General features: G+C 43.0%; 1 protein-coding gene and 1 long non-coding RNA gene across 3 annotated transcripts in view; one reads left to right on the top strand and one right to left on the bottom strand.

Annotated features, from left to right (window-relative positions):
• The window catches only part of DDAH1 (dimethylarginine dimethylaminohydrolase 1), a 281,329-nt gene that overhangs the window by 94,994 nt on the left and 160,706 nt on the right, over positions 1–25,629 (top strand). The window contains exon 1 of one of the 2 annotated variants that reach the window (XM_058658763.1): positions 21,172–21,607. The exons of the other annotated variant lie outside the window; for it this stretch is intronic. Within the exon in view, the coding sequence (XP_058514746.1) occupies positions 21,305–21,607 (303 nt within the window). The 5' untranslated portion in view covers positions 21,172–21,304. Of the gene's footprint in view, positions 1–21,171; positions 21,608–25,629 lie in introns of those variants that run through there. 2 annotated transcript variants of the gene reach the window in all.
• Positions 16,598–25,629, bottom strand: part of LOC131478560 (uncharacterized) — a 217,982-nt gene continuing 208,950 nt past the window's right edge. The window contains exon 3 of the long non-coding RNA XR_009244548.1: positions 16,598–16,750. This is a non-coding gene — a long non-coding RNA (uncharacterized LOC131478560). The remainder of the gene's footprint in view (positions 16,751–25,629) is intronic.

The following is a 25,629-nucleotide window of genomic DNA, read 5'->3' as shown; positions in this document are numbered from 1 at the left end:
TGTGATACTGTGTATCAAGAAGTGTTTTGTTACTCTACAGTAGGGTATAAATACTGGGTAATATAATTAGCCTGTCTTATTCACACCGTAATCATCTTTTAAAAACTGTTTCTGTATTTTAAAAAAAGATTTATTTATTCATTTATTTTATTGAAAAACAGATTTACAGAGATAACAAGAGACACAGAAAGATCTTCCATCTGCTGCTGGTTCACTCCCCACATGGCCACAATGACTGGAGCTGAGCTGATCCAAAGCCAGAAGCCAGGAGCTTCTTCCAGGCCTCCCATGCAGGTGCAGGGTCCCAAGGCTTTGGGCTGTCCTCAACTACTTTCTAAACCACATGCAGGGATCTGGATGGCAAGTGGAGGAGCCAGTATATGAACCAACACCTACATGTGATCCTGGTGGCCGCAAGGCAAGGGTTTATCCACTGAACCATCACACCAGGCCCATGGTTTCTATCTTAAAGTATGACCTCTGTTTTCTTAAACGCTATTTTGGGGGTTCATACTTTTATTTCCCTTTCTTCCTGTATATGATATAGCTATGACAACCTTTGTTTGTTTCTATAGCCTTACTACCTTGGTTCACCTCCTTTCTTCAGCGTTTCCCTCTAACTCTGAATATGAGTGCTCTCCACTCTTTTGTTCTCTCTCTCCTTTACTTTCCCCCTCTCTTGCTAACTTCATCATTCTCACAAATACTCCTTGAAACAACTACAGTTATTTTTCTTCCTTTCAACTACTTTTAAATCCCTGCTTACAATTTTAACCGACATGCCATACTAGCTCCCAAATACATCTGCATATATACATACATATATAAATATACATACATATATAAATATACATACATATATAGAGAGAGTTTCTAAAATTTTTTATTCATTTGAAATGCAGAAAGGCAGATGTGTGGGGAGAAGGAGAGATAGGAATGATGCTTACTAGAGACTGAATATTTGTTTCTCAAAATTCACATATTGAAGTCCTAACCAACAATGTAACACTATTTAGAAATGGAGACTTTGAGAGATAGATAGGATTATATGAGGTTAGGAGAGTACGGCTCTACTGTCATGATAGGATCTGTGCCCTTACAGGAAGAGACCCCAAAGAACCTGCTGACTGCTTCTCTGCCACACGAAAACACAGCAAATAGGTGGCCATCTAGAAACCCGATCAGAACCTGACCATGGCACCTTGATTTTGGACACCTAGAAATGAGAAACACTACATTTGGGGTGAAAAAAGAGGATAAAATAGTCTGTGTTTACACTAGCTTGTGTGTGTGTGTTTAAAACCTTGGATTATATAACTGAAAAACTAGTAATATTGATTATCTGTTTTTCAGGAAAACAAACTGACTACAGTCGTTGTGCAAAGAAGACTTTCTCTGTATATATTTTTATGCCCTTTTTGATGCTTAAATTTTGAATGCACTCCAAGTTCAAGAAATTAAGTAAATAAAAATTACTTTTAAATAATAACAACAACTTATTTGGAGTCACAAGATCATCTAGGAAGAAAAAGTTTATTTTATTGAACAAAGAATGTTCAATAGCAGAGCAATAGCAGAAACCTACATCTGATTTGGTTGAAGTGATAGCAGCAGGTGCTCTGAATTCTTTCTTGCCCAGAGCTTTAGCAACCCCCATGACACTGTAGCCAGTTTCTATTGTCTACTTCGCTTTCTTTGGATCTACATTGTTTACTGCCAGAGAACTTGAAGTGAGCTATCCATTAAACCCATATTCAATTGAAAGGAAATGTCCATAATCTCTTACAATCTCACTAATGCCCAGTGCTCTGAGTAAAATTGCCTTTTCAGCAACTGCATACTGGGAACCTTACACACAAGGATGACATCTGCTAAGGAAAGAATCCAGTCGTTCTTTTGAAAGAAGCTAATGTCTCTTGTCAAGGTCAAAGACACAACTTTCCTCACAACCTGCTTTGGACAATTATGTAAAAAACTTGCTATTAGTCTACTTCAACATGTCACTTTGACATATAATGCTAATCTTTCATTGCTGTTACACATCTGTTGAAGATTTGTTTTCCATTACTTTCAGGTTCAAATCTAAACTCCAAAATATGATAATCAAACACCTTGGCAAGCTGATCTCTATACATTTACCTGCTCATTATGGGATCTCTGCCATAATCACAACATGCCTTTGTTCTGGCTTCTTTGTAGATGCCATTTCTGCTACCTGAAACACCCCATCTAGCTTGACTCTTGTTGATCCAGCTCCAAACTGAGGTGAGCGTTTTTCTTAATGGCACCTATATTTATTGTATTCCATTGAGACTCTTGGTGACTTTATTCCTCGTCAGCAGACTCTAAAAGCTCAGGAGCCAAAATACACCATTTTGATCTTGCAATGCTGGCATTCGGTAGGCATTAACAACTTAATGAACGAGTGCATGGGAAGTCTGACTGAGATTTTCAAGACAGAAATATTTCAGTATCTATAGTGAAGCCCTAATCAGGAAATAGGGAAAATCTTTCATGAAAGAAATTTAGCTCTCTGTGGTTTAAGAATATTATTCAGCCTTAGATGGACTTGTAAGAGCTAAATTATTGTCAGCACAATTCTCTGTGAGTCTTTTGATTTTTTGGAAAACCTTCAGGTTTGTAGACTCTGGGACATATGGTTTTGAAACTCTGCTGGGCATCTCCATAGTAAGACATTTCTTTGATGATGAGCTTTGCTTAAGCGTATTTTATTTCTACCATTCTGTGACAAAAATGACAGCTCTCACTCTTACTGGATTGTCATTCTTATCTGCAGAAAACTACAGTTTTTTATGCTTTGTAGTAGTAAGTTACACATCTATCAAAATCACCCTTATGGAAATGAGCCTTTGGTATTTGCTTGCCCAGGAGCGAGAGCGACAACAATATAAATTCTACTACTTTATGGTTGGGAGGTCTTCTGCATCTTCCTTGAAGATATTCTTTTTAAATATTGTGAAATGTACAGAATACAAATCCAGAAATTTCTAGATGAAATAATCCAGAGGCTGACTGAGGTAGGGTTTTTTTTTGCCACTGATTTACTTTTTCTAAAAAAAAATATTTTTGATAATGTTTAGAGTTGATCAGGGTGGGAAGGATCAAGGGGTAGGGAAAACCAGGTGTGATCATCATTTCCAAATTTTCTACTTCTTCCTCCTGTTTTTTGGGGAAGGGAGAAGGTAAGGGGATAAACCATACCCAGCCTCCCAACTGCCCCAGTACCTAGAGATGCTGATTTGGAGTCACAAGATTTTCTAGGATATCAATCCTGAGTCCCAATGGGTACATGCTCTGAGTGTTTTGCCCAAGTGGTTTTGCTAGTTCTGTCTTACGGTCCAAGTGATCTCTGCCTAATGGTCCAAGGTTGAGGAAACCATTTCCAGTGTACATTGGCTGACATGGTCAACCTTATAGTCTCCATTCACCCAGATTCTTGCTGGGGTAATTGCCTAATTTGTTTTGCTCTCTTTCCTCTGCTATGGTATCAGATGTCCTCTGCAGGCCCCAATGAGCTGCCATATCTTCTGTGTGTGTCGAGGCCCGAAGTCCACTGCTCTGTTTTTTCTACTGAGGACAGTTCTTGCTGGTGGACCCAAGTGCCTGGGCCAGATGATTCGGGTCCTGCCGGACTTCATACTCCTGGAACTCATGTGCCTGGTACCCACTGTGCAGGTGGACCCAAGGACCTGGGCCTGGAGACCTGGGCCCTGCTGGACGCCCAACATCTGGGGTTCATGGACCTAGCATCCACCATGCAGGTGGGCTGAAGGACCCAGGCCCTAGCAGACCGTCGTCCCAGGGCTCATGGAACTGACACCCACCATGTAGGCAGACTCAAGAACCCAAGCCAGGTGACCCAGGCCCCATTGGACCCTCAATCCCTGGGGCTCATGGACATGTCAACCACTGTGCAGGTGGGCCAAAGACCTAGGCTAGGCAACCCTGGCCTTGCTGGATTACTGCCCCTGGGGCTCACAGAACCAACACCCAACACTCAGGCAGGCCAAAGATCTGAGTCAGGCAACTCATCCTGAACCCCCGGCTCTTAGGACTCAGGGACCTGGTATTCACTGTGCAGGCAGGCCCAAAGACCTAGAGGTAGGTTTTAACTGTGACAATAAGGTGGTAATGAGACAGACTTTAGAGGCTAATTTGCTTTACCCTGAACAAAATTAATACAATAAATACCTGAACCACAACTAATCAGATAAGTTTTTATAAACATGGCCTCATAATAATTTGTTCTTAGAGTTAATTGACTTTAACTGTCCTGTGCATTGTGCTGTGTTAGTTTTCATTTTCTAAGGCAGTGAACACTGTCCCAAGACTGAGTTCAATATGCATTTGAACCCAGTCCTGGAGCTAAATTAGAGCATTTGATCTTAGTGACAGTGACTTGTAGCTGAAGCAAAACTTAAATTTCCCAGAAGCTGTTAGACCTTAGTATAGATACCATTCGTTACAGGGTTTGGGGATAGAAACAATAGGGTCCTGAAATGTTTCTTACAGTCCAGAATTTTAGTTGTTTTACAGCCACCAAATCTGCAAAATCTTTGCATTTACTCCCCCCCAGAAGACACTGTCTTAAATTAAATAATTAATTAAGCTCTTTTAAAAACTAGTAGTTCTCCTGAGGTTTGCTTCTATTAATTGCTTTTTTATGCACTAAAGACAGCTGCCCTTTTCATCATTAATATAACGGTGCACCTATTTCATTGATGTAATTATGTTTTTTTTAAAGGGAGTTTTACATTATTTATTTGAAAGACAGAGTGACAAAGAGAATGAAAGGGACAGAAATACTCCTTATTTCTCTTGGTTCACTCCCCATATGATTGCCATAACCAAGACTGGGTGAGACTAAAGCCAGGATCCCAGAACTATGTGGATCTCCCTTATAGATGTCAGGGAACCAGACCATTGGGTCATCTTCCATTATTTTTCCAGACACATCAGCAGGAAACTGGGTTGGAAATAGAGCATCTGGGAATCAAATAGACACCCCAATATGGGATGTTCACATTGTAGCATAGGCAGAGGCTTTCTCCTAGGTACCACAATTCTGACCCTTTACTCATGCAATTATTTATCATATAGCTTACATGTCTGTCTGTGCTGTCATTGGGGACAACTACGAGGTCCCAGAAGTCAGGAACTGAGTGTCCTTATTTTCTGTGGAGTCTGCACCACAAAAATTGATTTTCAACAGATAATAAATATTTGAGTGTGATGATGATGGTGGTGATGTGGTGAAGACAGGCATATGAGACTGACAAAACTTAAATTTAATATTAAAAGGCAAAGTTGTTAAAGCTGTGGCTGTAATTTTCATTCTTACACAGTAACCTGTATCAGTTATTAAGAAGAGTTTAGTGTTATATAAAAGCAGTTACAGGGCCCGGCGGCATGGCCTAGCAGCTATAGTCCGCGCCTTGAATGCGCCGGGATCCCATATGGGCGCTGGTTCTAATCCTGGCAGCTCCATTTCCCATCAAGCTCCCTGCTTGTGGCCTGGGAAAGCAGCCGAGGGTGGCCCAAAGCTTTGGGATCCTGCTTCCATGTGGGAGACCCAGAAGAGGTTCCAGGTTCCTGGCATCGGATCGGCACAGCACCGGCCATTGGGCTCACTTGGGGAGTGAATCATCGGATGGAAGATCTTGCTCTTTGTCTCTCCTCTCTGTATATCTGACCTCGTAATAAAAATAAATAAATCTTTAAAAAAATAAATAAAAGCAGTTACAAAAATGTTTAAGATAGTCAACCTACAATAGCCAACCCTCTAAGATCCAGGGGTCTCAATTGTTTGCTTGATTTTGTTTAAGCTTTCGGTCTTTGTGATTCTAGCCACACTTTCAGCATGAGATCAGTTCATTTTCTACATATTTTTTAATAGAGTTACTGAGAGAAGGTGGTAATGATGCTAAAGCTTATTTTGGGGAATTACTGCAATACTTCAGTCTTGACAGTCAACTGGCATTAATAAATAAGTGCGGTTGAATGCATTGTTGGTTGGACTGTAGCGAATTTCATTTTTCTGTCAGAAGATCTGCATGTTTGGCATGACAGTAGAGCATGTTGTGTCCACATGAGAAAATTCAACAGCCCATCTTGATGGACTAGCAGCACTCGAAGAAGGAAGCTTTAAAGACGAAGCTGGGTTACCTAGGACCGAAAAATCTAACCTTTGTGCTAGTCCTCCCTTCTGTCAGCCATGTCAGCAGAAAACTGTCAGGGCTGATGTCAAATGAATCATCTTTGGCAGCATTCATTTCCCCCTAAAACGCTTATCTGTTACTTCATGGAAATTGCTGCTTGCCCTTAGTGGTTTGCAGTATTCTCTCAGACATTGCACATAATTCATTTTGCCACAAAAACTGAAAAAAAATCAAACATTACATGTAAATTTAACTTCCATATTAAAGATAAAAGTTTCTCTTGGACTGAGTGTGTGTCAATGAACTCAATAATTTTGTAGTTAAGTTTCTAAAGTGCAGCCTTTTGGTCACTTGCTGCAGTTTTCTTCCAAGAGAAATTAGGAAATGCTTCAATTAGGGACAACATTTAACTTGCACTGACAAGTGCATTTTTACCAGCTCTATTAATATTACTTTGACCTAGCCAGTCCCCATGGATATATCATGATTTATATACTTCAGATTGTTTCCAATTTTCAAAATAATGAATTGGGATCATCATTTGATGTAACAATTCCATCCCTGTGTCCCACAGCAGGATGCCCAGATTCAAACCCTGACTATCTCTGATTGCAGTTTCTTGCTAATGCATACCCCAGAAGCAGCAAGCTCACCTAGTAACTTTGCCAGGCTTAATTAGATGCTGGAGAGGAATCTGAAGAAAAACGGTAACTTTAAAACAGAGACATTTTGGTTACGGAGGGGAACAATTTGAGTGTGGGCTGAGAGAGGCAATACAGAAATAGGGAATTGCTGAATGTGTAGGATGCAGAGAGGGGAGTGTAGCAGAGTTTCTAACATGAATTTTGTGTCACAGTTTTGCCTCCTGACAGAGGTGTTGAACCATCCACACAATGCTTTGGTTCTCCCACTCTTCCAAAGAAGTGCTGTGCTGTCACATGCTCTATTTTCTCTTTTAATTGCTCATCGTTGTTCCTATGAGAATAGACATGTGTTCTTGAAATTTAGTTGAACTTCTGCTTTAGAGCAATTTGACAAGGAAATGTGATCTTCCCAGGTTACAGTTTGTGTGAGATGGTAGATCATTCATTTCCCAAATCAGTTCTAGATGAACTCTTCCAGGCCCTGTGATTGGTCTTGTCCAGTAGGATCTTCTCCATCAAGACCAAACTGTCAGAAGCTGTGGGATCTACTTTCATACTGAAGAGATCAAGACATGACCCAGAAAACTGGACTAGCAATATTTAGTTGTCTGGTGTTCCAGTGCGCCTCACATGGACTCCACCTCCAAAATGCCTATTACCATAACTGCTAGAATTAACACTGCCAGTTTTGATTTGCAGCCAAAGCCCTCTGCTTTCAAACTAAGTGAACACTATTGTAATACCCAATAAGCAATTAGTGATGCAAAAATTGGTCATGGTAATATTAGTGTTCATCTAATTTGTTTAAATTTAATTAGGCAGTTAATTTCCGTCTGGTGTCTTTATAAAAGAAAAACAAGAGGGAGACAAAGTAATCTCAGATTATTAGCACTTGAAGCTTTTATTTTTTTTTGTAAAGATTTATCTATGTTTTATTGGAAAGGCGGATATACAGAGAAGAGAGACAGAGAGGAAGATCTTCCATCCACTGATTCACTCCCCAAACGGCCGCAATGGCTGGAGCTGAGCCAATCTGAAGCCAGGAGCCTCTTCCGGGTCTCCCACGCGGGTGTCAATGGACATTGAGGCCTAGTTCCACCCAACCAGCCCCACTATCCAGTCCACACACATGCTGGTGGGTATCATTCACTGTCTAGCCATGCCTGCCCCATTCCTAGTTCTCATGCTCACCAGTGGGAGTAGCAACCCAAGAGCGAGATTCTCATGCTTCCCTACTGGGCCCACTCCCACTCCCGGATCATTCACTCTCCAGGTGGTTCTGCTGTTTAGCTTGACAGAATTAACTCCCAATGCCAGTATCTGCCTGCCTGCCAGCTGATGCTGTGGCAAAGCTCAACCGACTCACAGAAACTCTGGCTTATGCATGCATCAGTAAGTATACTCAACCCAGCCTGGCTTTCACCTAATCCAGCTCACATGAGGCCAACAAGTATTGTATCCCTGCCCAGCCTGCTCTGCCCAATTCCAAATCACTCTCACCAGTGGGAGTGGTGGTCCAGCAAGAGAGTCCCTGCAGCCCCATACTGTGTTCGCTGCCCCTCCTCTCCCAGTCTTATGTGTGCTGGTTGAGCACTGTGGCCCAGTCTGGCATGACCTGCCTCACCTCAATATTTGCCACTGATTGCTATAGCCTGACTGGGCCTGGCCCACCCCCAATTCCAGCTCACGCTGGTAGGGATCACAGCCTAACCGACCCCCGCTGACTCACAGTCTTGGCCGTAATGTGAACTGGGCCTATCTGGTGTGACCCACACTCTATTCTGCTGCTCCGATTCACCAGTGGGTGAGAAGAACTGGCCCAGGCTCGCTTGCCCCTGACCTGTGCCAAATGTATGAGTACCATTCCCTGGTCTGGTCTGGAATGTTCCCTACTGTGGTTCATGCACTCACCTGCAAGGACTGTGTCCTGACAGAGGAGATTCCCAAGCTCCTTCATCAGAACCTCTCCCAATGTAAGATCTCATGCATACCGGTGGGTCTGTGGGCCATGCCCTACTCAATCCACCTCCTGTTTTGGCAGGAACAGTAGCCTTTCCTAACTGGCCCTCACCTATTCCAGTTCTTACTGTTAGGTGTTACAGAACCAGCCAAACCTGGTACATACCCAGATACAGCTCACACATGGCTCCAAAGGGGTAAAAACCTAACCCTGCCCACCTGTACCAACCCTGGTTCTCATGAGCACTAGTGGGTGCTGGAGTCTAGCCCAGTCTGGCACACACCAGACTCAGTCAGCACCTGTGATAACGGACACTGTAGCCATGTCCAGACCAGATCGTAGCCCCCACTCTGGGCCTTGCACTCACCAGTAGGAACCCCAGGCCAACCAGGACTTCCCGTTAATTCCCCAACCAGGTCTGTTGCAAGCTATAGATCTTGTGCATGCCAGTGGTTGCTCTGACCCAGCTTGGCATAGCTTCTTCCCTCTCATGGCCTTTGCATTTGGATGCTGTATCCTGGCCTGACCTGTCCTACCCCCAGTCCCAACTCTCAATGGTGGATGCTGGAACCTGGCCCTTCTCAGTCTTCTCCCAGCCCTGGCTCGTGCAGACTGGTAGATGTGATAGCCTAACCCAGTGTGGCCTGCACTCCAGCCTGGTTTCTGCACTTGCCAGTGGGCTAAGGTTTGCCCAGCCCCATCTGGTCTGCTCTCTTCCAAAACCAACACACACTTGCCAATGGGTAAAGCTACCTTGCCCAGCCTACCCAACACCCAGTCCTAGACAATGTGATCATCAGTGAGAGTTATGACCCACTAGGGGGACTTTTCCAAGTTCCCCCACTTGACCCACTCCCAGACCCAGATCTCGCACATGCCAACAAGTGCTAGGCCCTTACCCAGCATAGCCTATCCCTCTGTCCCAGTCTTGGTATGAGCTTTTGGATGTTGCAGCCCAGCATGCTCCATATCCTGTTTTGGGGTACACATGATGGTGCTGTAGCCTGGACATGCCCAGCCAGTTCCCAGCCCCAGTACCAATGAGTGTCGGCAGGTTCCATGGTGACACCTAGCTCAGTCCATCCCCACCCCAACTCTTGAGCTAACCAGCGGATCTTGTGTTTCCACAGGTTTCACCCACACATCCCCCACAGAATCTACCCCCAGACCTGGTTCTGTTTGTATGCTGGTTAGTGTCATGATCCAGCCTAAAATGACCTGTCCTCTGTTCCGACTCTCAGAGTCAGGTATTGGGATCTAGCCCTTCCAGACAGTTTCCCAGCCATAGCTTTTGTGTGGGCTGGCATGTGGTGATCAGCACCGTTTCATCCTAACAAGCCCAGCTCAGGTCTCCCATGTGGGCTGGTGCATTTGTCTGACCCATAAAGGCCTTCCAGTCTCTCCCCTCCAAGTGTCAATCCCCTCACTCACCTGCAAGTATAATGTCCTATCATTGGGAGTCTCTCAGGAGTTATTCCTCATCTACATGTATGGTGGCCTTATCTATGGATGTCCCTCGGCAGTAATTCCTCAGCTGCTAGAACAGTGGCAATGTCCAAGCAAGTCCCTAGGAAGTCATTAATCACCTGGACATGAACTCTCAGGTTCCTACACATCCCCACCAGTCCCAACCACCAGACCCTTTATAGGCCTACTTCCCCAAGATCCCAGAGCTTGTCATCAGGTGGCCAGAGTGCTTCGTCTGGCACCATTGGCACCTGGCTGCCTGACCCAAGAGGGTGCCAGCCACATTTACACATTTGGTATGGTGGAATTCCTGGATCAGGAGATTAGGCTGTGCTTTCTGCCACCAGCTGGAGGCAGCTGATGGAGAAGAGGCTCCCGTTCATGTGCCCAGCCCAACCCAAGCTTTTAGAGTCCTGTAGTATACAAGTTCATACATGTGTGTGGAGCACATACATTCCACTCCTTCTCATATACAAATATGAGTGCACAGCAATTTTAAATGCAGATAAATACTTTTCTTTTACATTTAGATTACTTTAAATTTGAATAATCTTTTCCTTCAAGATATTTCTCCCTCCACAAGCATTTACTTTTTTTAAAAATTTTTTTACATTTTATTGTTTTCTTTTATTATTATTATTATTATTTTTAATTCATTAATTACATTGTATTATGTGACACAGTTTCATAGGTACTTGGATTCTCCCCACCCCTCCCCAAACCCTCCCACCATGGTGGATTCCTCCACCTTGTTGCATAACCACAGTTCAAGTTCAGTTGGGATTCCCCCATTGCAAGCATATACCAAACATAGAGTCCATCATCTTATTGTCCAGTCAAGTTCAACGGTTTCTTAGGTATACCCTCTCTGGTCTGAAGACAGAGTCAGCAGAGTATCATCCCGATCAATTAAAAACTCCAACATACCATCAGCACAAATTTACATCATTATGGAATTAATTGATATAGTAATGAGTAACCAATATGGTAAAAGTAAATGCGAGTTCTTAACCACCTTCTGTGACCATCTCATTGACATTTCAATTTTAGTTTATATACAACATATAACAAACCTAACATAACATGTTATACATAACATCGTGTCATCTTAAATTAAGGCAAACATGTGGTATTTAACCTTTTGGGATTGGCTCATTTCCCTTAGCATTATGGTTTCCAGTTTGGCCCATTTGGCCACAAAGAACTGCATTTTGTTTTTTTTTAATAGCTGAGTAGTATTCCATGGAGTAGATGAACCATAGCTTTCTTATCCAATCGTCTGCTGATGGGCATTTTGGCTGCTTCCATGTTTTTGCAATTACTGATTGTGCTGCTATGAACAAATGCAATTGACATTTAAAAATACTTTTATAAAGGCAATGGTGCAAGCTCTGGGAAAATGAAATAAAGGAGTTGTTATGATAGTTTGGAGCCACACTCACCTAGGTATACTTTTTCAAATCTGGCACATTCATACAGGACTTTGTTTTTTATAGGGTACTTTGACTATTTCATTAAACCCTAATGTAGTTCTAATAAGACAGATGATTCTTGCATCAAAGGGTTATCATACTGTGATATGAAAACATAAAAAGCAGCATAATAGGAATATAGGAAGAACCATATTAATGCAGAAAGGGTTTTTGGGTGAAAGGAGTCGGAGCAAGGGATGGCTTGAACTTTGAAGCCTGAGCCAACAACACCTTTGAGTGTTTACAGCATGGCCATCACTGCACTTTTTGTGTTTATATTATTTGAAGGCAGGGATTTTTGAGTGTTAGTAACAAGCATTCTACCCAGAGGCAAATGTCTCTTTGGTAATTATTGACTCCCATATTATAAAGGCATTTGTGTGACACTTGAAGTGAAGTCCTAGCAAAAAGTCTATGGCCTATTTATTTAAGAGTTTTGAAGAGAATGCTTTATGATGCTGGCAGAGTGAAGAGAACCAACCAGGGGCATTGAGACACCCAGAGGCCAGCAAAAAAGAGAAGCCCTAGGGAAAGGACAGCATTAACAGATCCCTGCTGAGAACCAGAGGAGTACGCAACAAAACTGTGGTGGTAGAAGGATGCGTCTGAGCCAGAATCTTGCTCAATCATGATGAGAAACATGAGGAACTTTCTCAACCTCCTTCTCTGGCCCTCCAGTCTTCATGCACATCCCATCATCCAAATCCAACAAAAATGGCATCCAGATGATGGGATCCAGGAAGGTCAGTAATCTGGGGTTTAGAGCAAGGTAGGAAATTAGAAATCATGGGTGTTGGGTACAGTTTGAACCAAAACCCCCAATGACACAATCCCAAATAATATAATCCTATATGTTAAAATGCCAGAAGACCGAAATCTCTGAAGTCTAAAATTCTGAGTTATAATCCCAGGAAAAACAATACATTGCTTAAACAACATTTGTTTACATTTCTAAAAGAGGGATTTATTTGAGAAAAATGGAAGTGTAACGCATGGAAGAAAGGCCACTTTATACAGTGAGATAAGCAATAATAACACACAAATTTTTGCAAGCACAGATGCACAGGAATAATAATTATAAGCAAGCAAACAATATTCACAAATAATTAGAATAAAAAGCAAAATATATAAATGAAAATTACTATGCTTGGTAACTGTGCATTGAGTTTTATAACTGTAGTCCTCTGGAACATCATGATGGACAACCAGAGTGTTCTGATTAGATTAATCAAAACTGTGGTTCTCCATAGTAGATGCAGTCACTCAGAGCTGGCATCTCAGGAAATGGCATCGCTCACAAATGCAAAAAAGAAATCCCTCTTCTTCCTGACAAAGATTCCATGTTTTTCCGGATGCCCGGAATGCTTACATGTGAAATCAGCATTATGGCAAGGCACTTTTGCAGAGTCAAATTCACAAATTGGAACTCTCTAGAAGTGTTTATGCAATTTATACTTCCAGCATTGGAAAAGATGTGAGGATGAAATAGATGGGATAGTAAATTGTACAAAATAATGCTCCAATTTTTTTAAAGATTTATTTATTTTTGTTGAAAAGGCAGCTGTACTTAGAGGAGGAGAGACAGAGAGGAAGATCTTCCCCCAAGTGACTGCAACGGCCAGTGCTGTGCCAATCCGAAGCCAGGAGCCAGGAACTTTTTTCCAGGTCTTCCATGCGGTTGCAGGGTCCCAAGGCTGTTAGCCATCTTCGACTGCCTTCCCAGGCCACAAGCAGGGAGCTGGATGGGAAGCGGAGCTTCCGCCATTAGAACCGGCACCCATATGAGATCCCGGTGCATTCAAGGTGAGGACCTTAACCACTATGCTATCGCATCGGGCCCGCTGCAAATTTTAAATAGCAAAAACTTTAAAAGGAAAATAAACTTTACAAATCAGCATGTGAAAAAGTATGTCACAGGGATAGGGCAAATGCACAGAGGAAGTCCACAACTGGCTGTTATTGTCATTATTATTTTGAAGACTTGTGTTGGGACGAACTGCGTTTTAGTTTTAGGGCATGATTCTTCTTGGAAAATACAGTCACATTCATTTTCTATGCAGTACTGTCCTTTTTGAAATTCTTTCACGATTTGGTATACATGACATGAGTGTTCCTCTTAAACTTTCGAATCTTTTGTGCTTTTTCCCATGTTGTATAGGGTTATGGAGCTCTATTCCATGCACACTCATAAACACATTTGGTGGAAACAATATTGATCACCCAACAGCATCTGTCATATGAATGCCTTCATAGCCTATTCCGCACATTACTAGTTTTGAATCAGTCAGTAGCCTGGCTGGCTTCTTTAGGCAAATGGCACTTTAATTCATTTAAAGATCCTGGAATTTCACCATCTTGAAGAAATGCCAATGCAATTAAATAACACACACTTAAGTTGAAGTCTTCATCATGGCCGTGCACATGTGGCCAATCCACCCACTTGAATTTTCCAACATCTCATGAATAACACTTTGAAATTATCTTTAAAAAGGCTAGACCACCAAGGGCTCTCTGCAATGGCTCAGTGGCTAAATCCTTGCCTTGCAAACACTTCCTGGGATCCCACAGGGGTACTGTTTCATGTTACAACTGCTCCTCTTCCAACCGAGCTCCTTGCTAGTGGCTTGTGAAAGCAGTTGAACATGGCCCAAAGCCTTGGGACGCTGCACCTGCATGGTAGACCCAGAAGAAGCTCCTGACTCTTAGCTTTGGATCAGCTTAGCTTCAGCCATTGTGGCCATTTGGGTAGTAAGCCAGTGGATGGAAGATCTTTCTCTCAGTCTATCCTTCTCTCTGTAAACCTGAATGCCTTTACAATTAAAACATAAATATATCTTTTTAAAAAAAGACTTGACCACTCAGAATTCTAAACCTGCCATGGCTTGGAGATTTAGTCTATCCATTTCTACTAAGTCCATCAAATCATCAAACATTTATGAAGTCATCAGCTTTCCCAGGTCATTGCTACATAACTAAGCAAGAAAGCTTCAGAATTTTAGGATCCAATGGGGCATGAATTATGTGGATTTAATAAACAAAATTATGGGTGTGGGTGGAGGCAGAGAGCACTGTGCATTAAGCTATTGCTTGGGACCCCTGAATCCCACACCAGAATTCTTGCTTTGAGTCTTGACTGCTCCAACCTTCTGATTCGGATTCCTGGTCATGTGCTTGAAGGTCGCAGATCATGTCCCAAATACTTGGGTTCCTGCATAAATGCAGAAAGCTTTAAAAGGAAACATAAAATTTAAAAAATATATACTTGAGAGCTTTGAAAGTGTCACCCATTAACCAAAATGAAGCAATCCTAGTTTCTTCAATTAGATTTGATGGCAAATAAAAAGTTTGTCTTTTCCGACAATAAGATCCCTAGCTAGGAATAGTTCAGCATTTAACACGTTTTGCAGCACTGCAGAGACCTCTTTATCAGCAAGTGCATGGTTCAGGAGGTCACTGACCTTGTTGAATTCTTTGTGTTTTCTGGCAAAGGATGTTTTTTTGAAGGCAAGCATGGTACTGTGTGTGAAGAGGTGGGAATAGTACATGATCAAAAAATTTGGTAACTATTCTGTATGCAACTGGAAATGCACCAACTCCTTTCCCCATAATTTGGCTTCTTAACCCTCTTACAGAACTTCTATATTTTTCCCTCAAATGGTAATAACAGTGTTCAGAATTTTAGCTGTCAGAATTTCAACATTTTGGATTTAATCTTTGAAGAACACGGTTTGGGGGATTTCTAACATTTGGGATTGTATCTTTTAGTATGATGATTGGTATCACTTGGGTATTCTAACATTACACAATTAGGATGCTCCAGGACAAGGAATTAAACTAAAATTTGTCCAAATATAAAATGTATGTTATGTCCACTATTTTTATGTATTTCTGCACCAAACACATTGTAGGTGCTAGGTAAATACTTGCTTAATGAATCAAATCCCAGGTGAAAGTTTTGAGGCTACATGTCTTGGCTTTAAGTACTAGAACTCTGATTCCTCTGAAATCATATTCTAGCCTGTAACTCATTGCCATTTGACAAGACATCACTCACTCTTTGGAATGAAGGAAATCTGCACTAAGGAACCTTGTTGTGATGGCTTATGCTTAAACACTCAAAATTCAGTGCCAAACTGAAGATTTATGGTACTTATGGATCTGATATTTCTAGTGCTTGATGGAGACAAAAGGAAGTTTTGAATCCCACCTTCTATTCCTAAATATTTACTCCCAGAAAAAACCTTCATTTGCTAGAATGGAGTTAAGAAATGGTAATGGAAAGGTGCTGTGGCATAGTAAGTTAGGCTAGTGTGTTTAGTGCTGTCATCCCACATGGACACTGGTTTGGTTTGTGTTCCAGCTGTTCCACTTCTGGTCCAGCTCCCCTCTAATGTGCTTGGGAAAGCAGTGAAAGATGGCCCAAGTACTCAAGCCCCTGTTCCCACACGGAAGACACAGAAGAAGCTCCACTGGAGGGTGCACCAGTGGATGAAAGATTCTCTTACTTATTCCATCTCTCCCTGTCTTTATAACTATACCTTTCAAACAAACAGACAAATCTTAAATGGAAGAAAGGGAGGAAGGAAGGACAGGACAAAGCTGGAATGCTGTTTCAGTCCTGAGATGCTGCCATTCTGAAGATTTAGAGTTGGGGTTGTGGCACCAAGGGTTAAGCTAGTGAGCCATTGGAAGAAAACCTTTCTGTCTCTCTGCCTTTAAAATAAATAAATCTGCTTTTTCTTATTTCTGAACCCACGGTAGACCATAGTTCCCAGCCTTTGCTCACAGTTACTACAGCTGGTGACTGAACTCCAACCAGAATGATGTGAGCAGAGGTTACCTGCCTCCTTGCCAGGCAGGCCCATGAATCTTTTTAGGCCTGATGACAAGTGTCCTTTCCCTTTTTTTCTGGTGGAGCCAAGTGAGCAGGCTGAATTTAGATGGTAGATATTGAACTGGAGCCAAAGAGGAAGAAAGCTGGATTCCTAACTGCTGATTGGAGAAGAGTTGAAGATCAATCAGCAACATCTGTGTTAAAACAGAGATAAGTGTCTATTAGCTCTGTGCCATCATAATTTTGGTTTTCTCATTTGTTTGCTTCTTGTTATTTTGCTAAAGCAACTAGAATTACCTTAGTATTTAGTGAATTGAGCTGATCTACCTATTGTCTCTTGAATGTGGCTCTGGCTTTCACACATAGTTTTCCTAAGAATTATCATCCTCTCATTCAGTTACTTTCACCATAAATTTTTTCAATGCCTACATTGATTCTAGTCATCCTCCAGCTGCCTTTGTCTTTCACCATTGTCACAGAGCTATCTCGTTCTCTCAGCCTTTGCAGCACTGTTATCTATCCCTCCCAGACACACTTACCTTGGGTCTGGTTTTAGGTGTCTTGTTTTTCTAGGAAGATTTGTGTTCTCTTTAGAGTCAAGGATTATGTTTTCATGTTCTTTATGTTATTCTAAAGTGCATGACATGGTCTTTGTCATGGGAATTTTCAGTATATATTTGTGAAGAAAACTCTAATAAAGGTTTATTTTCCTAAGAAACAGTCTTTTGTTATGAAGCACAAAAGAATCTAAATTACAATTTACTGGATTTGCCATCTGCATTCTTCCTCTGAAAAGAGACAGAGAGCATGTTTATCATATTTCTAATGGCACAAGTCATAAATAAGGCAAACAATGGGAGAATCAAAGCTAGACATATTAGAATGAGGCACATAACATCTAAGAGGAAAACTACAAAATTACCTATCCAACTTCAGCATGAAGACATCAACACCAAATTGATAGGGTGATGTTTTATTTTTTGTTTTATGAGTTATATTTATTTGAAAGGCAGAGTGACAGAGATATACCTTTCATCATCTGATTGACTTTCTAAATGCTCACAGCAAATAGGGCCAATCCAGGTTTCCCAGGTGGATGACAGGGAACCAATACTTGAGTCATCACCATTTGCTTTTCAAGGCATGCATTAGCAGAAAGCTGGAAGCGAAAGCAGAATTGAGATTTAGACACAAGTGTCTTATTATGGGTTGCAAATATCTCAAGTAGGGGCTTAGTCACTTTGCCAAACACTCATTTTTCTTACAGATTTTAATTGGTTGTCCACAGTTAGGCTCAGGACACTGAGACTGTAAAGCATTCTGTCTCTAACAAGGCACAAGCATGAACCAAGATTACTAGATAGTAGCCAACTGGAAGTGAATCTGACTTTAATGTTGGGTAACAAGAGAATGAAATACCACGTATTAATTGGGGCAAAATAAACATATGGGCCAATTTTTACCTATAATATTGGTGAGAATCCACTATATGAGGACACTATCGAATGCTGTCTTCAAACTGGTGCCAAAGAACAGCCCAGGTTCCCTGAAAGTTTTGCTATAGAAGTGAAGCCTAGTAGGTGTATGGGGAAAAGAAATTCCTTTCCCTGTGTTATTTTATGGTTTTCTGGAATAATACGATTAAGATGAAATAGGCAAAGGCATGCAAATTTATTGACATACAAAAGGGAAGAACCACAGTGCTGGGATTTCCAACCCATTAAGCATTATCCAGAAACACATATGCCTCCTTTTTTATGGGGATGGAAAAATGGAAATGGTAGACAATTTTGAGAGTTTCCAAATCATTACTAGGGGATATCAATGGTCTCAGAGGTAGAAATTCACTTATAAAAAGACTCTTTGGTGTTTGACTAAGACCTAGGAACAGACCCTGTCTTAGAAAGAAAGCCCATCCATCCATGGGTAGTTAACAGTCCATAGTTTGCTTTAAAGACAGATAATGAGATTCAAGAGTGTGGGTGGAAAACAGTCATATTCTTTTGGTCCAGGTCTTACTGTGGATAAGGAGAACTCCAGAGCAAGCTTTTCGTTTACATTAGAAGGTCAACACACCAGAAAGTGCCGTAACTACAGAGCAGCATCCTCTGAGCCCCAACACAATTCTCAACAGTTTATTTTCCTTTTGATCTTATTCTCCAGGATCAGGGTATAGCTGCCCATCACTTAAGAGCCTGCATTTTTGTACCTTCAAGTTATTGCCAAGGAGAAGCGAGACAACAGATCCCAACTTCCCTGGGCACTGTTCGGACAATTACTGTAGGATGTTCAGGCCAACCCATACATAAGAAATGCATGTTTCCTAAAAGTTTGGAATTGAATTCTGTCAATAAGGCTGCAGTCAAAGCCTTGGCACTAGATGGTCAAAGAAGAAATAGTCTTGGCATGGTACAGAAGCCTAGTATTTGCAATACAGATGCTGCTGTGGTCTTTAGGTCAGACCACACAGAAAGTATTGTTTCCTATCTGGCAAGCAGAACTTAAAATAGAACCAGGCAAACTGGTGTGTATCAAAAAGTAGGTGATTAGAATGTTGAAGGGACTTAGAAACCAAATCACTAGTTACTCTTTGGTTGTTCAGACTCCAGGATTTAATATAGTAAGCACTGGGGGTAGAGAGGGTGATGTCAACGGTTTAGAGATCAGAACAGTCTTCAGATATGTGAACACTGTTTTCTGAAAGGATTTTAGAATATTTAGATAATGCTAGAAGGCAGAACTGGGACCAACGGGATTTAAGTTCAAAATAAATTTTTAAACTATTATAGTGCATCAAAAATGGAAGAGACTTTGTAAATAAGTAAAGTTTTAAAAGATTCACAGAAAGACTAATGTCTGCCAGGGCTGTTTTAGCTGAGGTTCAAGAGCATCCGGTGGGAAGTGAGATACAAAGGTTTTTAAAGCTTTATTTTAATCTAATGTTCACTGACCTACTCAGGCTTTAAATTAGAAGTATGTTACACAAGAAAAGAACGTTATTACCTGGGATTATTTTGGAATTTCAGCCAGGTTTTAAAAACAATCTCAAAAAGAATACAATTTACAGATTACTTAATCTGACATTAATTGGTAGGTGGGGAGAGGAATAGTATTATCACTATGAAAGAAAGCATGCTGGCAACACAACGGCTGTGCACAGGAGTCTGAATCTTGTTGAAGGGGTGGGCTGGAAGGATGGAAACCTTGTTTCCGAAGGGCAAGGAGCGCACTGGTCTAAGACCTGAACACTTGTCCAAGGTGAGCACACTAGGAGTGGCTGGGGCTTACCTCTCTGTCTCTATATTTTGGAGACAAACACAGCAGAATCACGTGGTTACTAAGAGCTGATTGCTTTGTTAAATACACTTTGTCCCATGTGTTTATTTCTCTTTGTTTCCTGGGTTATCTCTCTCCTTCAGGGATTGGAAGAAATATATTCTTTTAATGATATGGAATCTCATATAGAGTATAAGATCATATTGGGGGAGGTCCAGGTAATGTGAATTTGATAGAAAAAGTATTCTCACACCAGGAGCCTAAAAATTGGCAACAGATGCTGGACACGGGAGAGTGTTATGGAGCACCCTCAGAACTGTCTGGAGGAGTTGATACAAACCTCCCAAACTGGATCTTCCTGCTGAACGCACAGCAAACCAATTACTGACACCAAGGTAGTAGGAGAAAACAGTTATCGCAGAGCTCAGAGTAAGGAGCAGAGCAGGTATGACTTCACCTTCTCCACTCAGTGAGGGGCTAGGATAAAGATTCCTTAAATTGAAATTGGGGTTGAGAGATGCATTTTCATGTTCAGGTTTCTGGTTGGTCTAGTTAGTGGCCCCTCTTGACTGGTCACCAGTATGTCGTTCACTTCTGAAGATGCCCTACCTGTCCAAGATTCCTGGACAAAGAAGTTCTTCAGGGGCTTTTTGGTGGTCACAAGGTGAAGTATGGGATAACCGCTTCATGAATAAATACTTGGACTACTTTTTCCCTCTCCTGACCCTGAACCCCTATTATACAGTAGTGCCATGGTGTCGTAGCCTCCCTCCTTTGCCGTGACATCCTCCCTTTCCTTCAATTTATCGAGTTAATTTTAGTAAAATCAGGGCTAAGAAGCTTCAGGCTAGGGGAGCCGGCAAGGCTGGGAATTAAGACCTGATGGTTTCCCCAATCTACAAACAAGGAGTGAATGCTCAGCTACAGGAGAGGGGAAAAAGAGATCCAAGTACTTGTGTTTGAAAGAACCGTCTCCATGTCTCGCTTCTTGGCCAAGAACCCCTTCCTTTTTCTCTGCCTTCCTCAGCGTGCTCTCCAGGTCCTGACAGGCGACGGTGAGAAGCGTGCACCTGCAGCGCAAACACACAGTCAGGTGTAGGTCAGCGGTACTTCGGCACGAGATACCTCGACCTGTGCGTACCTCTGGTCCGCACCGCTTTCTCGTTGGCTTTTCCCGGCTGCCCGCCTCACGCGGTGCTCGCGACTCGAACTCCCGCCTGCTCCGTCGCAAAACCTGGGAGCGCCGGAGTGGGCGCGCGGGTTGCGCGCGGGCCGGCGCCCGGAGCTCTGGGCATGCTCAGTGGCGCGGGCAGGGCTCCGGGCGCGAGCTGGGCTCCTTCTGCACCACATTCATCCGCTGCCAAGGGGAGCCGCCGGGCGCTCTCAAGGCTCGGCGCGCGCTGCCCGCTACCGAGCCGACTGCCGCGACCCCTCGTCCCCATCTAAGCCGCGTCCCGTTGCTTTCCGGAGCCATGGCAGGGCTCGGCCACCCCTCTGCCTTCGGTCGTGCCACCCACGCCGTGGTGAGGGCACTGCCCGAGTCCCTCTGCCAGCACGCGCTGAGGCGCGCCAAGGGCGAGGAGGTGGATTTCGCCCGCGCCGAGCGCCAGCACCAGCTCTACGTGGGTGTGCTGGGTAGCAAGCTGGGGCTGCAGGTGGTGGAGCTGCCTGCCGACGAGAGCCTCCCGGACTGCGTGTTCGTGGAGGACGTGGCCGTGGTGTGTGAGGAGACTGCCCTCATCACCCGCCCCGGGGCGCCGAGCCGGAGGAAGGAGGTAACTGCCGGCCGGCGACGCGAGGGGCGCGGTCGGGGGCGCGCGGCGGGCCCTTGCGGAACCGGGCCCGGGCGAGTTCCCAACTTCCCATGGCGAGGCGAGGGTGTGTGTGAGAAAGTGAGTCAGGTAGATAAGTCAGCGTCTTGGAGGTGATCACGCTGAGTAAGGTGCGGTGCCAACTCGGCAGGTGGATGGGCTGGGGAAGCCATCTCTCCAGCATTTTTATTTGTAAATACTCCACATGAGCAAGGTGCCACTCTCAGTGTGCCTGGGAAGCGGGGAAAGGGGTGAATCTGGACGTCCCTGAGGGAGGGGCGTGCCAGTCGGTGACACTGAAGACCCCCACCCCCTACCCCGCAATACTGCTGGCATCGGATGATTTACTGGGGTGTCAGCCACGTCGACTTGGGGGCACCTGGAGTTACTTTGCAGAGGTGGGGAGTGAAACACTAAAACAGGCACTGGTGTGAATGAATTTGCTCAGAGTATGTTGCTGGGAACCGTGCCGAATGTGTGCGTGAGAGCTCTCTAGGTCTGTGAAGCTGTACTCTCTGTGGGATGTCGGGTGTGTGCGTCGATTCAGAAATGGTTGTTTCCCAGATCCATAATTTTATTGATTTTTTTTAAGTCTTGGGTATGGAAAGAGGTTTTCTATGTTCTCAAGGGGAGAGTGACCACTTTTAAATGTTGCAGCTTGTGAAAATGGCTGTGGTTGTATGAAACGCAATGTAGGTTAGTGGGGGAGAGAGAGAGAGAGAGTAGATTTGAAAATGCCATCTGGCTTGGGAATCTTCTCACAGGCGGTTCAGTGTCTGGGCCCAAGACTGCCATTGCTGCTGACACTCAGTGGCAACACACCAAACAGGTGTTTTCTTTCGCGTCTGGAGGTTTGGGACTCCCCCCGCCCCTTCCTATTCTGTTTTTATTCTACTCTAAATTCTCAATGCCTCCCAGAGCTTATGATGAATATATACTGGTCCTACTGGAACTCTGCTGTTTGTCTAGTGAAACCCACATAGCCTGAGAATAAGCTTATTCCATTTGTTTCTCATTGAGATTACCTGCATTCTTTTCCTCTCACTTTAACCAAAATCCCAAAGGGTAATAGGTCTCAATCTCTTATTTCCATTGCCACCATTTTTTCCATTTTAAAATGCTATGGAATGAGAAGCCCCATTGGAATACTTTTGGGTGTGTTCTAGGCCATATGGCAGAGCTGTAGTTTGTACTGAAGAGTAAAATAAGGTTCAAGAACTGTTTGAAGATGGAATTCATTCAATAAGAGTAGGCCAGGGCTTGCAGGAGAGACTCACTACACTACTCAGTTTCATTTTATTCCGATAATAAAGCCTTCACAGCGTTAGCTTTCCGGAGACTAAAGTGAGCAGTTGTCTTTGTTCTCTGCCAGATTTTCAGGTGCACCTTTTGTATTGGTTTCATTCCAATAATGTCCTGGTTGGCCCAGCGCCCAAGGTTGGTTAGGGTAGTAGATAAGTACGTTTGACTGGGCCTACTGATTGTATGACCACGAGGAACTATCTCTTGCCTCACTTTTCTCACCTGTGAGGTGGATATTACAATACCCACTGCATTTGCAATAAATCTGTGAATCGATCTGAAATTAATAGAACAGGATGTTTAATCAGTGTTGACTACGATGGTTAACTTGGGTTAAAAAAGATTTACTCTTTGAATAAGTGTCAGCATACACTAATGTGTATTATAAGAGATGACCAATCCCTCACAGGGAAAGAATTTCAGACATGAGACAGAGTAGCAGTAAGCCTACTAGCCAGTGTAATGGAAAGAATACAGCTGACAACCCAGGTGGACGTCAGTAAAGAACTAAGATTCAGTCTACTTTTAGAAGTTTTTACAGATTGAGCCCACCACTTCCCTGTTCTGTATATTGCTGTGTGCAGGACTCTCTGGATCTGGAATTCATGGAATTTCCCCCAGGACTTTATAAGCATAGTGTTATTGGACCTGTTAGCTTCCCTGGTGCAGGGCAGGGAGATTCCCCCAAGCTGCTTTAGGTAGAGGGCTGAGACCCCCCTAAGGTTGCTGGATTTGGGCAAGACTTCCAAGGCTCACTTATACAATTCCGCCAGCAGTCAGTCACCCCCAAATTCCTGTTTTCTTAACCACTTTGCTCACACAAACACTAATGTTTACTTGCCACGTGTTAGAAATGTTTGCCCTAGAAGGGGTAAAGGGGAGTCATCTCATGTCTTAAGCTCCCTGCTAAGCTTTTCTATGACGCTGCACCCTGGTTTGGATCTCCTTGCTGGTATATGGTCTCTTTCTCAACAACATCCATGCCATTGCGCATGATCTGAGTCACAAGCCAGGTAAGTGAATATGGACCATCTAGTAGGACAGGATGCTCTTGGAGAACAGGGTAATGTCTTCTTTCACAGCACCAGCCCCTGCCTTAGCAGGTGTTAGTGCTGGTTGAATGAATGAATGAATGCTTGATAGCTAATAAAGATACACTAATAGCTTTACTATTAGTATTGCTATAGGTATTTTTAAGCACACACACACATATGTATAGCTTGCCCTCCTGTTTCTGAAAAATCATCACAGACAAGGCATTGGCTTAAAGTGATTGTCACCATCCTCTCCAACTCCAGACTCATTATTCTTCATTCTGTTCTCATGCTGAAGCCAAACTGACCTTTTGAAAACTCATATCTGATCTTATATCTCTTCTGATGAAAACTATGTTTTTAATGTTTGTTTTATTTATTTGGAAGTCAATAGTTGCAAAGAGGGAAAGATAGAGAGGGAGATAAATCTTTCATCTCATGGCTCACTCCCCAAATGTATGCAACAGCCCGGGCTGGACCAGAGCAAAGTCAAGAGCCAGAAGCTCCCACATGGGTACAGGGGCCAAAGGGCTTGCATTGTCCTCTGCTGCTTTCACACGTGCACTATCAGGGAGCTGTACTGGAAGTGGAACAGCCGGAACTTGAACCACTGACATGTGGGATGGTAACATCACAGATACAACACTGGCTGCATGATGAAAATCCTTGAGACAATCCATTAAGCTTAAATAAACTTGGGCTCAGCTTTCATCAACTACCTTCAGCTGCTTCTCTGAGCCTCCACCTCTCCTGTCCCCACTCAAAAACATGTCCCGGCACTGATCTCAAGCCAGGTTCTCTCACTGAAGCTCACCATGCTACTGCTGTTCTATACAGACATGTTTCCTGCAGTACATGATGCCTCGTGCTCCTTCCCTTTTACTTATTTGAAAGGCAGATTTACAGAGACAAGGAGATACACACAGAGAGAAAGATCTAGCCACTGGTTCATTTCCCATATGGCCACAATGGCTGGAGGTGAGCAGATCCAAAACCAGGAGTCAGGAGCTTCTTCTGGGTCTTCCATGTGGGTGCAGGGTCCCAAGGCTTTGGGCTGTCCTTGACTGCTTTCCTAGGCTATAAGTGAAGCAGTGGGACACAAACCACTACCCCTCTGGGGTCCTGGCACTTGCAAGGTAAGGATTTAGCCACTGATCCATCACGCTGGGCTCTTTAAGTACTCTTAATATGGTTAATCGTCTGAAGAGAAATCACCCTGAGAAAAAGCATCATGTTTTAAATTAATCCCACTCAACATTTTAGGAAGAAAAGTCAACTTCTAAATGTCAGAGTTCTGTAAAAACTATCTGAAAGCTGGCTTATTAATAGTGACAAGGTATGAGATTCAGTATTTTTTTAATTGAAGTTTTTTGTAGACACAATACATGTCTGCAGGACCAAATACAAAATGTATAATAAACTATGTAGCCTTACCTCCTATGACCATTCTTTTATTTTTTAAAATATTTACTTTCATTTACTTGAAAGACAAAGTGATGCAGAGAGAGACTCTTCCACTGGTTCACTTCCTAACTTGCCACAACAACCAGGGCTGGGTCAGGCCAAAGCCAGTAGTCAGAAATTCCATTCAGGTCTCCAACATTGGTGGTTAGGAGCCCAAGTATCTGGGTCATGATCCACTGCCTCCTA

Source organism: Ochotona princeps, chromosome 2, assembly GCF_030435755.1.
Source record: "Ochotona princeps isolate mOchPri1 chromosome 2, mOchPri1.hap1, whole genome shotgun sequence".
Classification (NCBI taxonomy): Eukaryota; Metazoa; Chordata; class Mammalia; order Lagomorpha; family Ochotonidae; genus Ochotona; species Ochotona princeps.
Note: the sequence above shows the minus strand (reverse complement) of the source record. Positions and strands in the feature narration are given on the sequence as shown.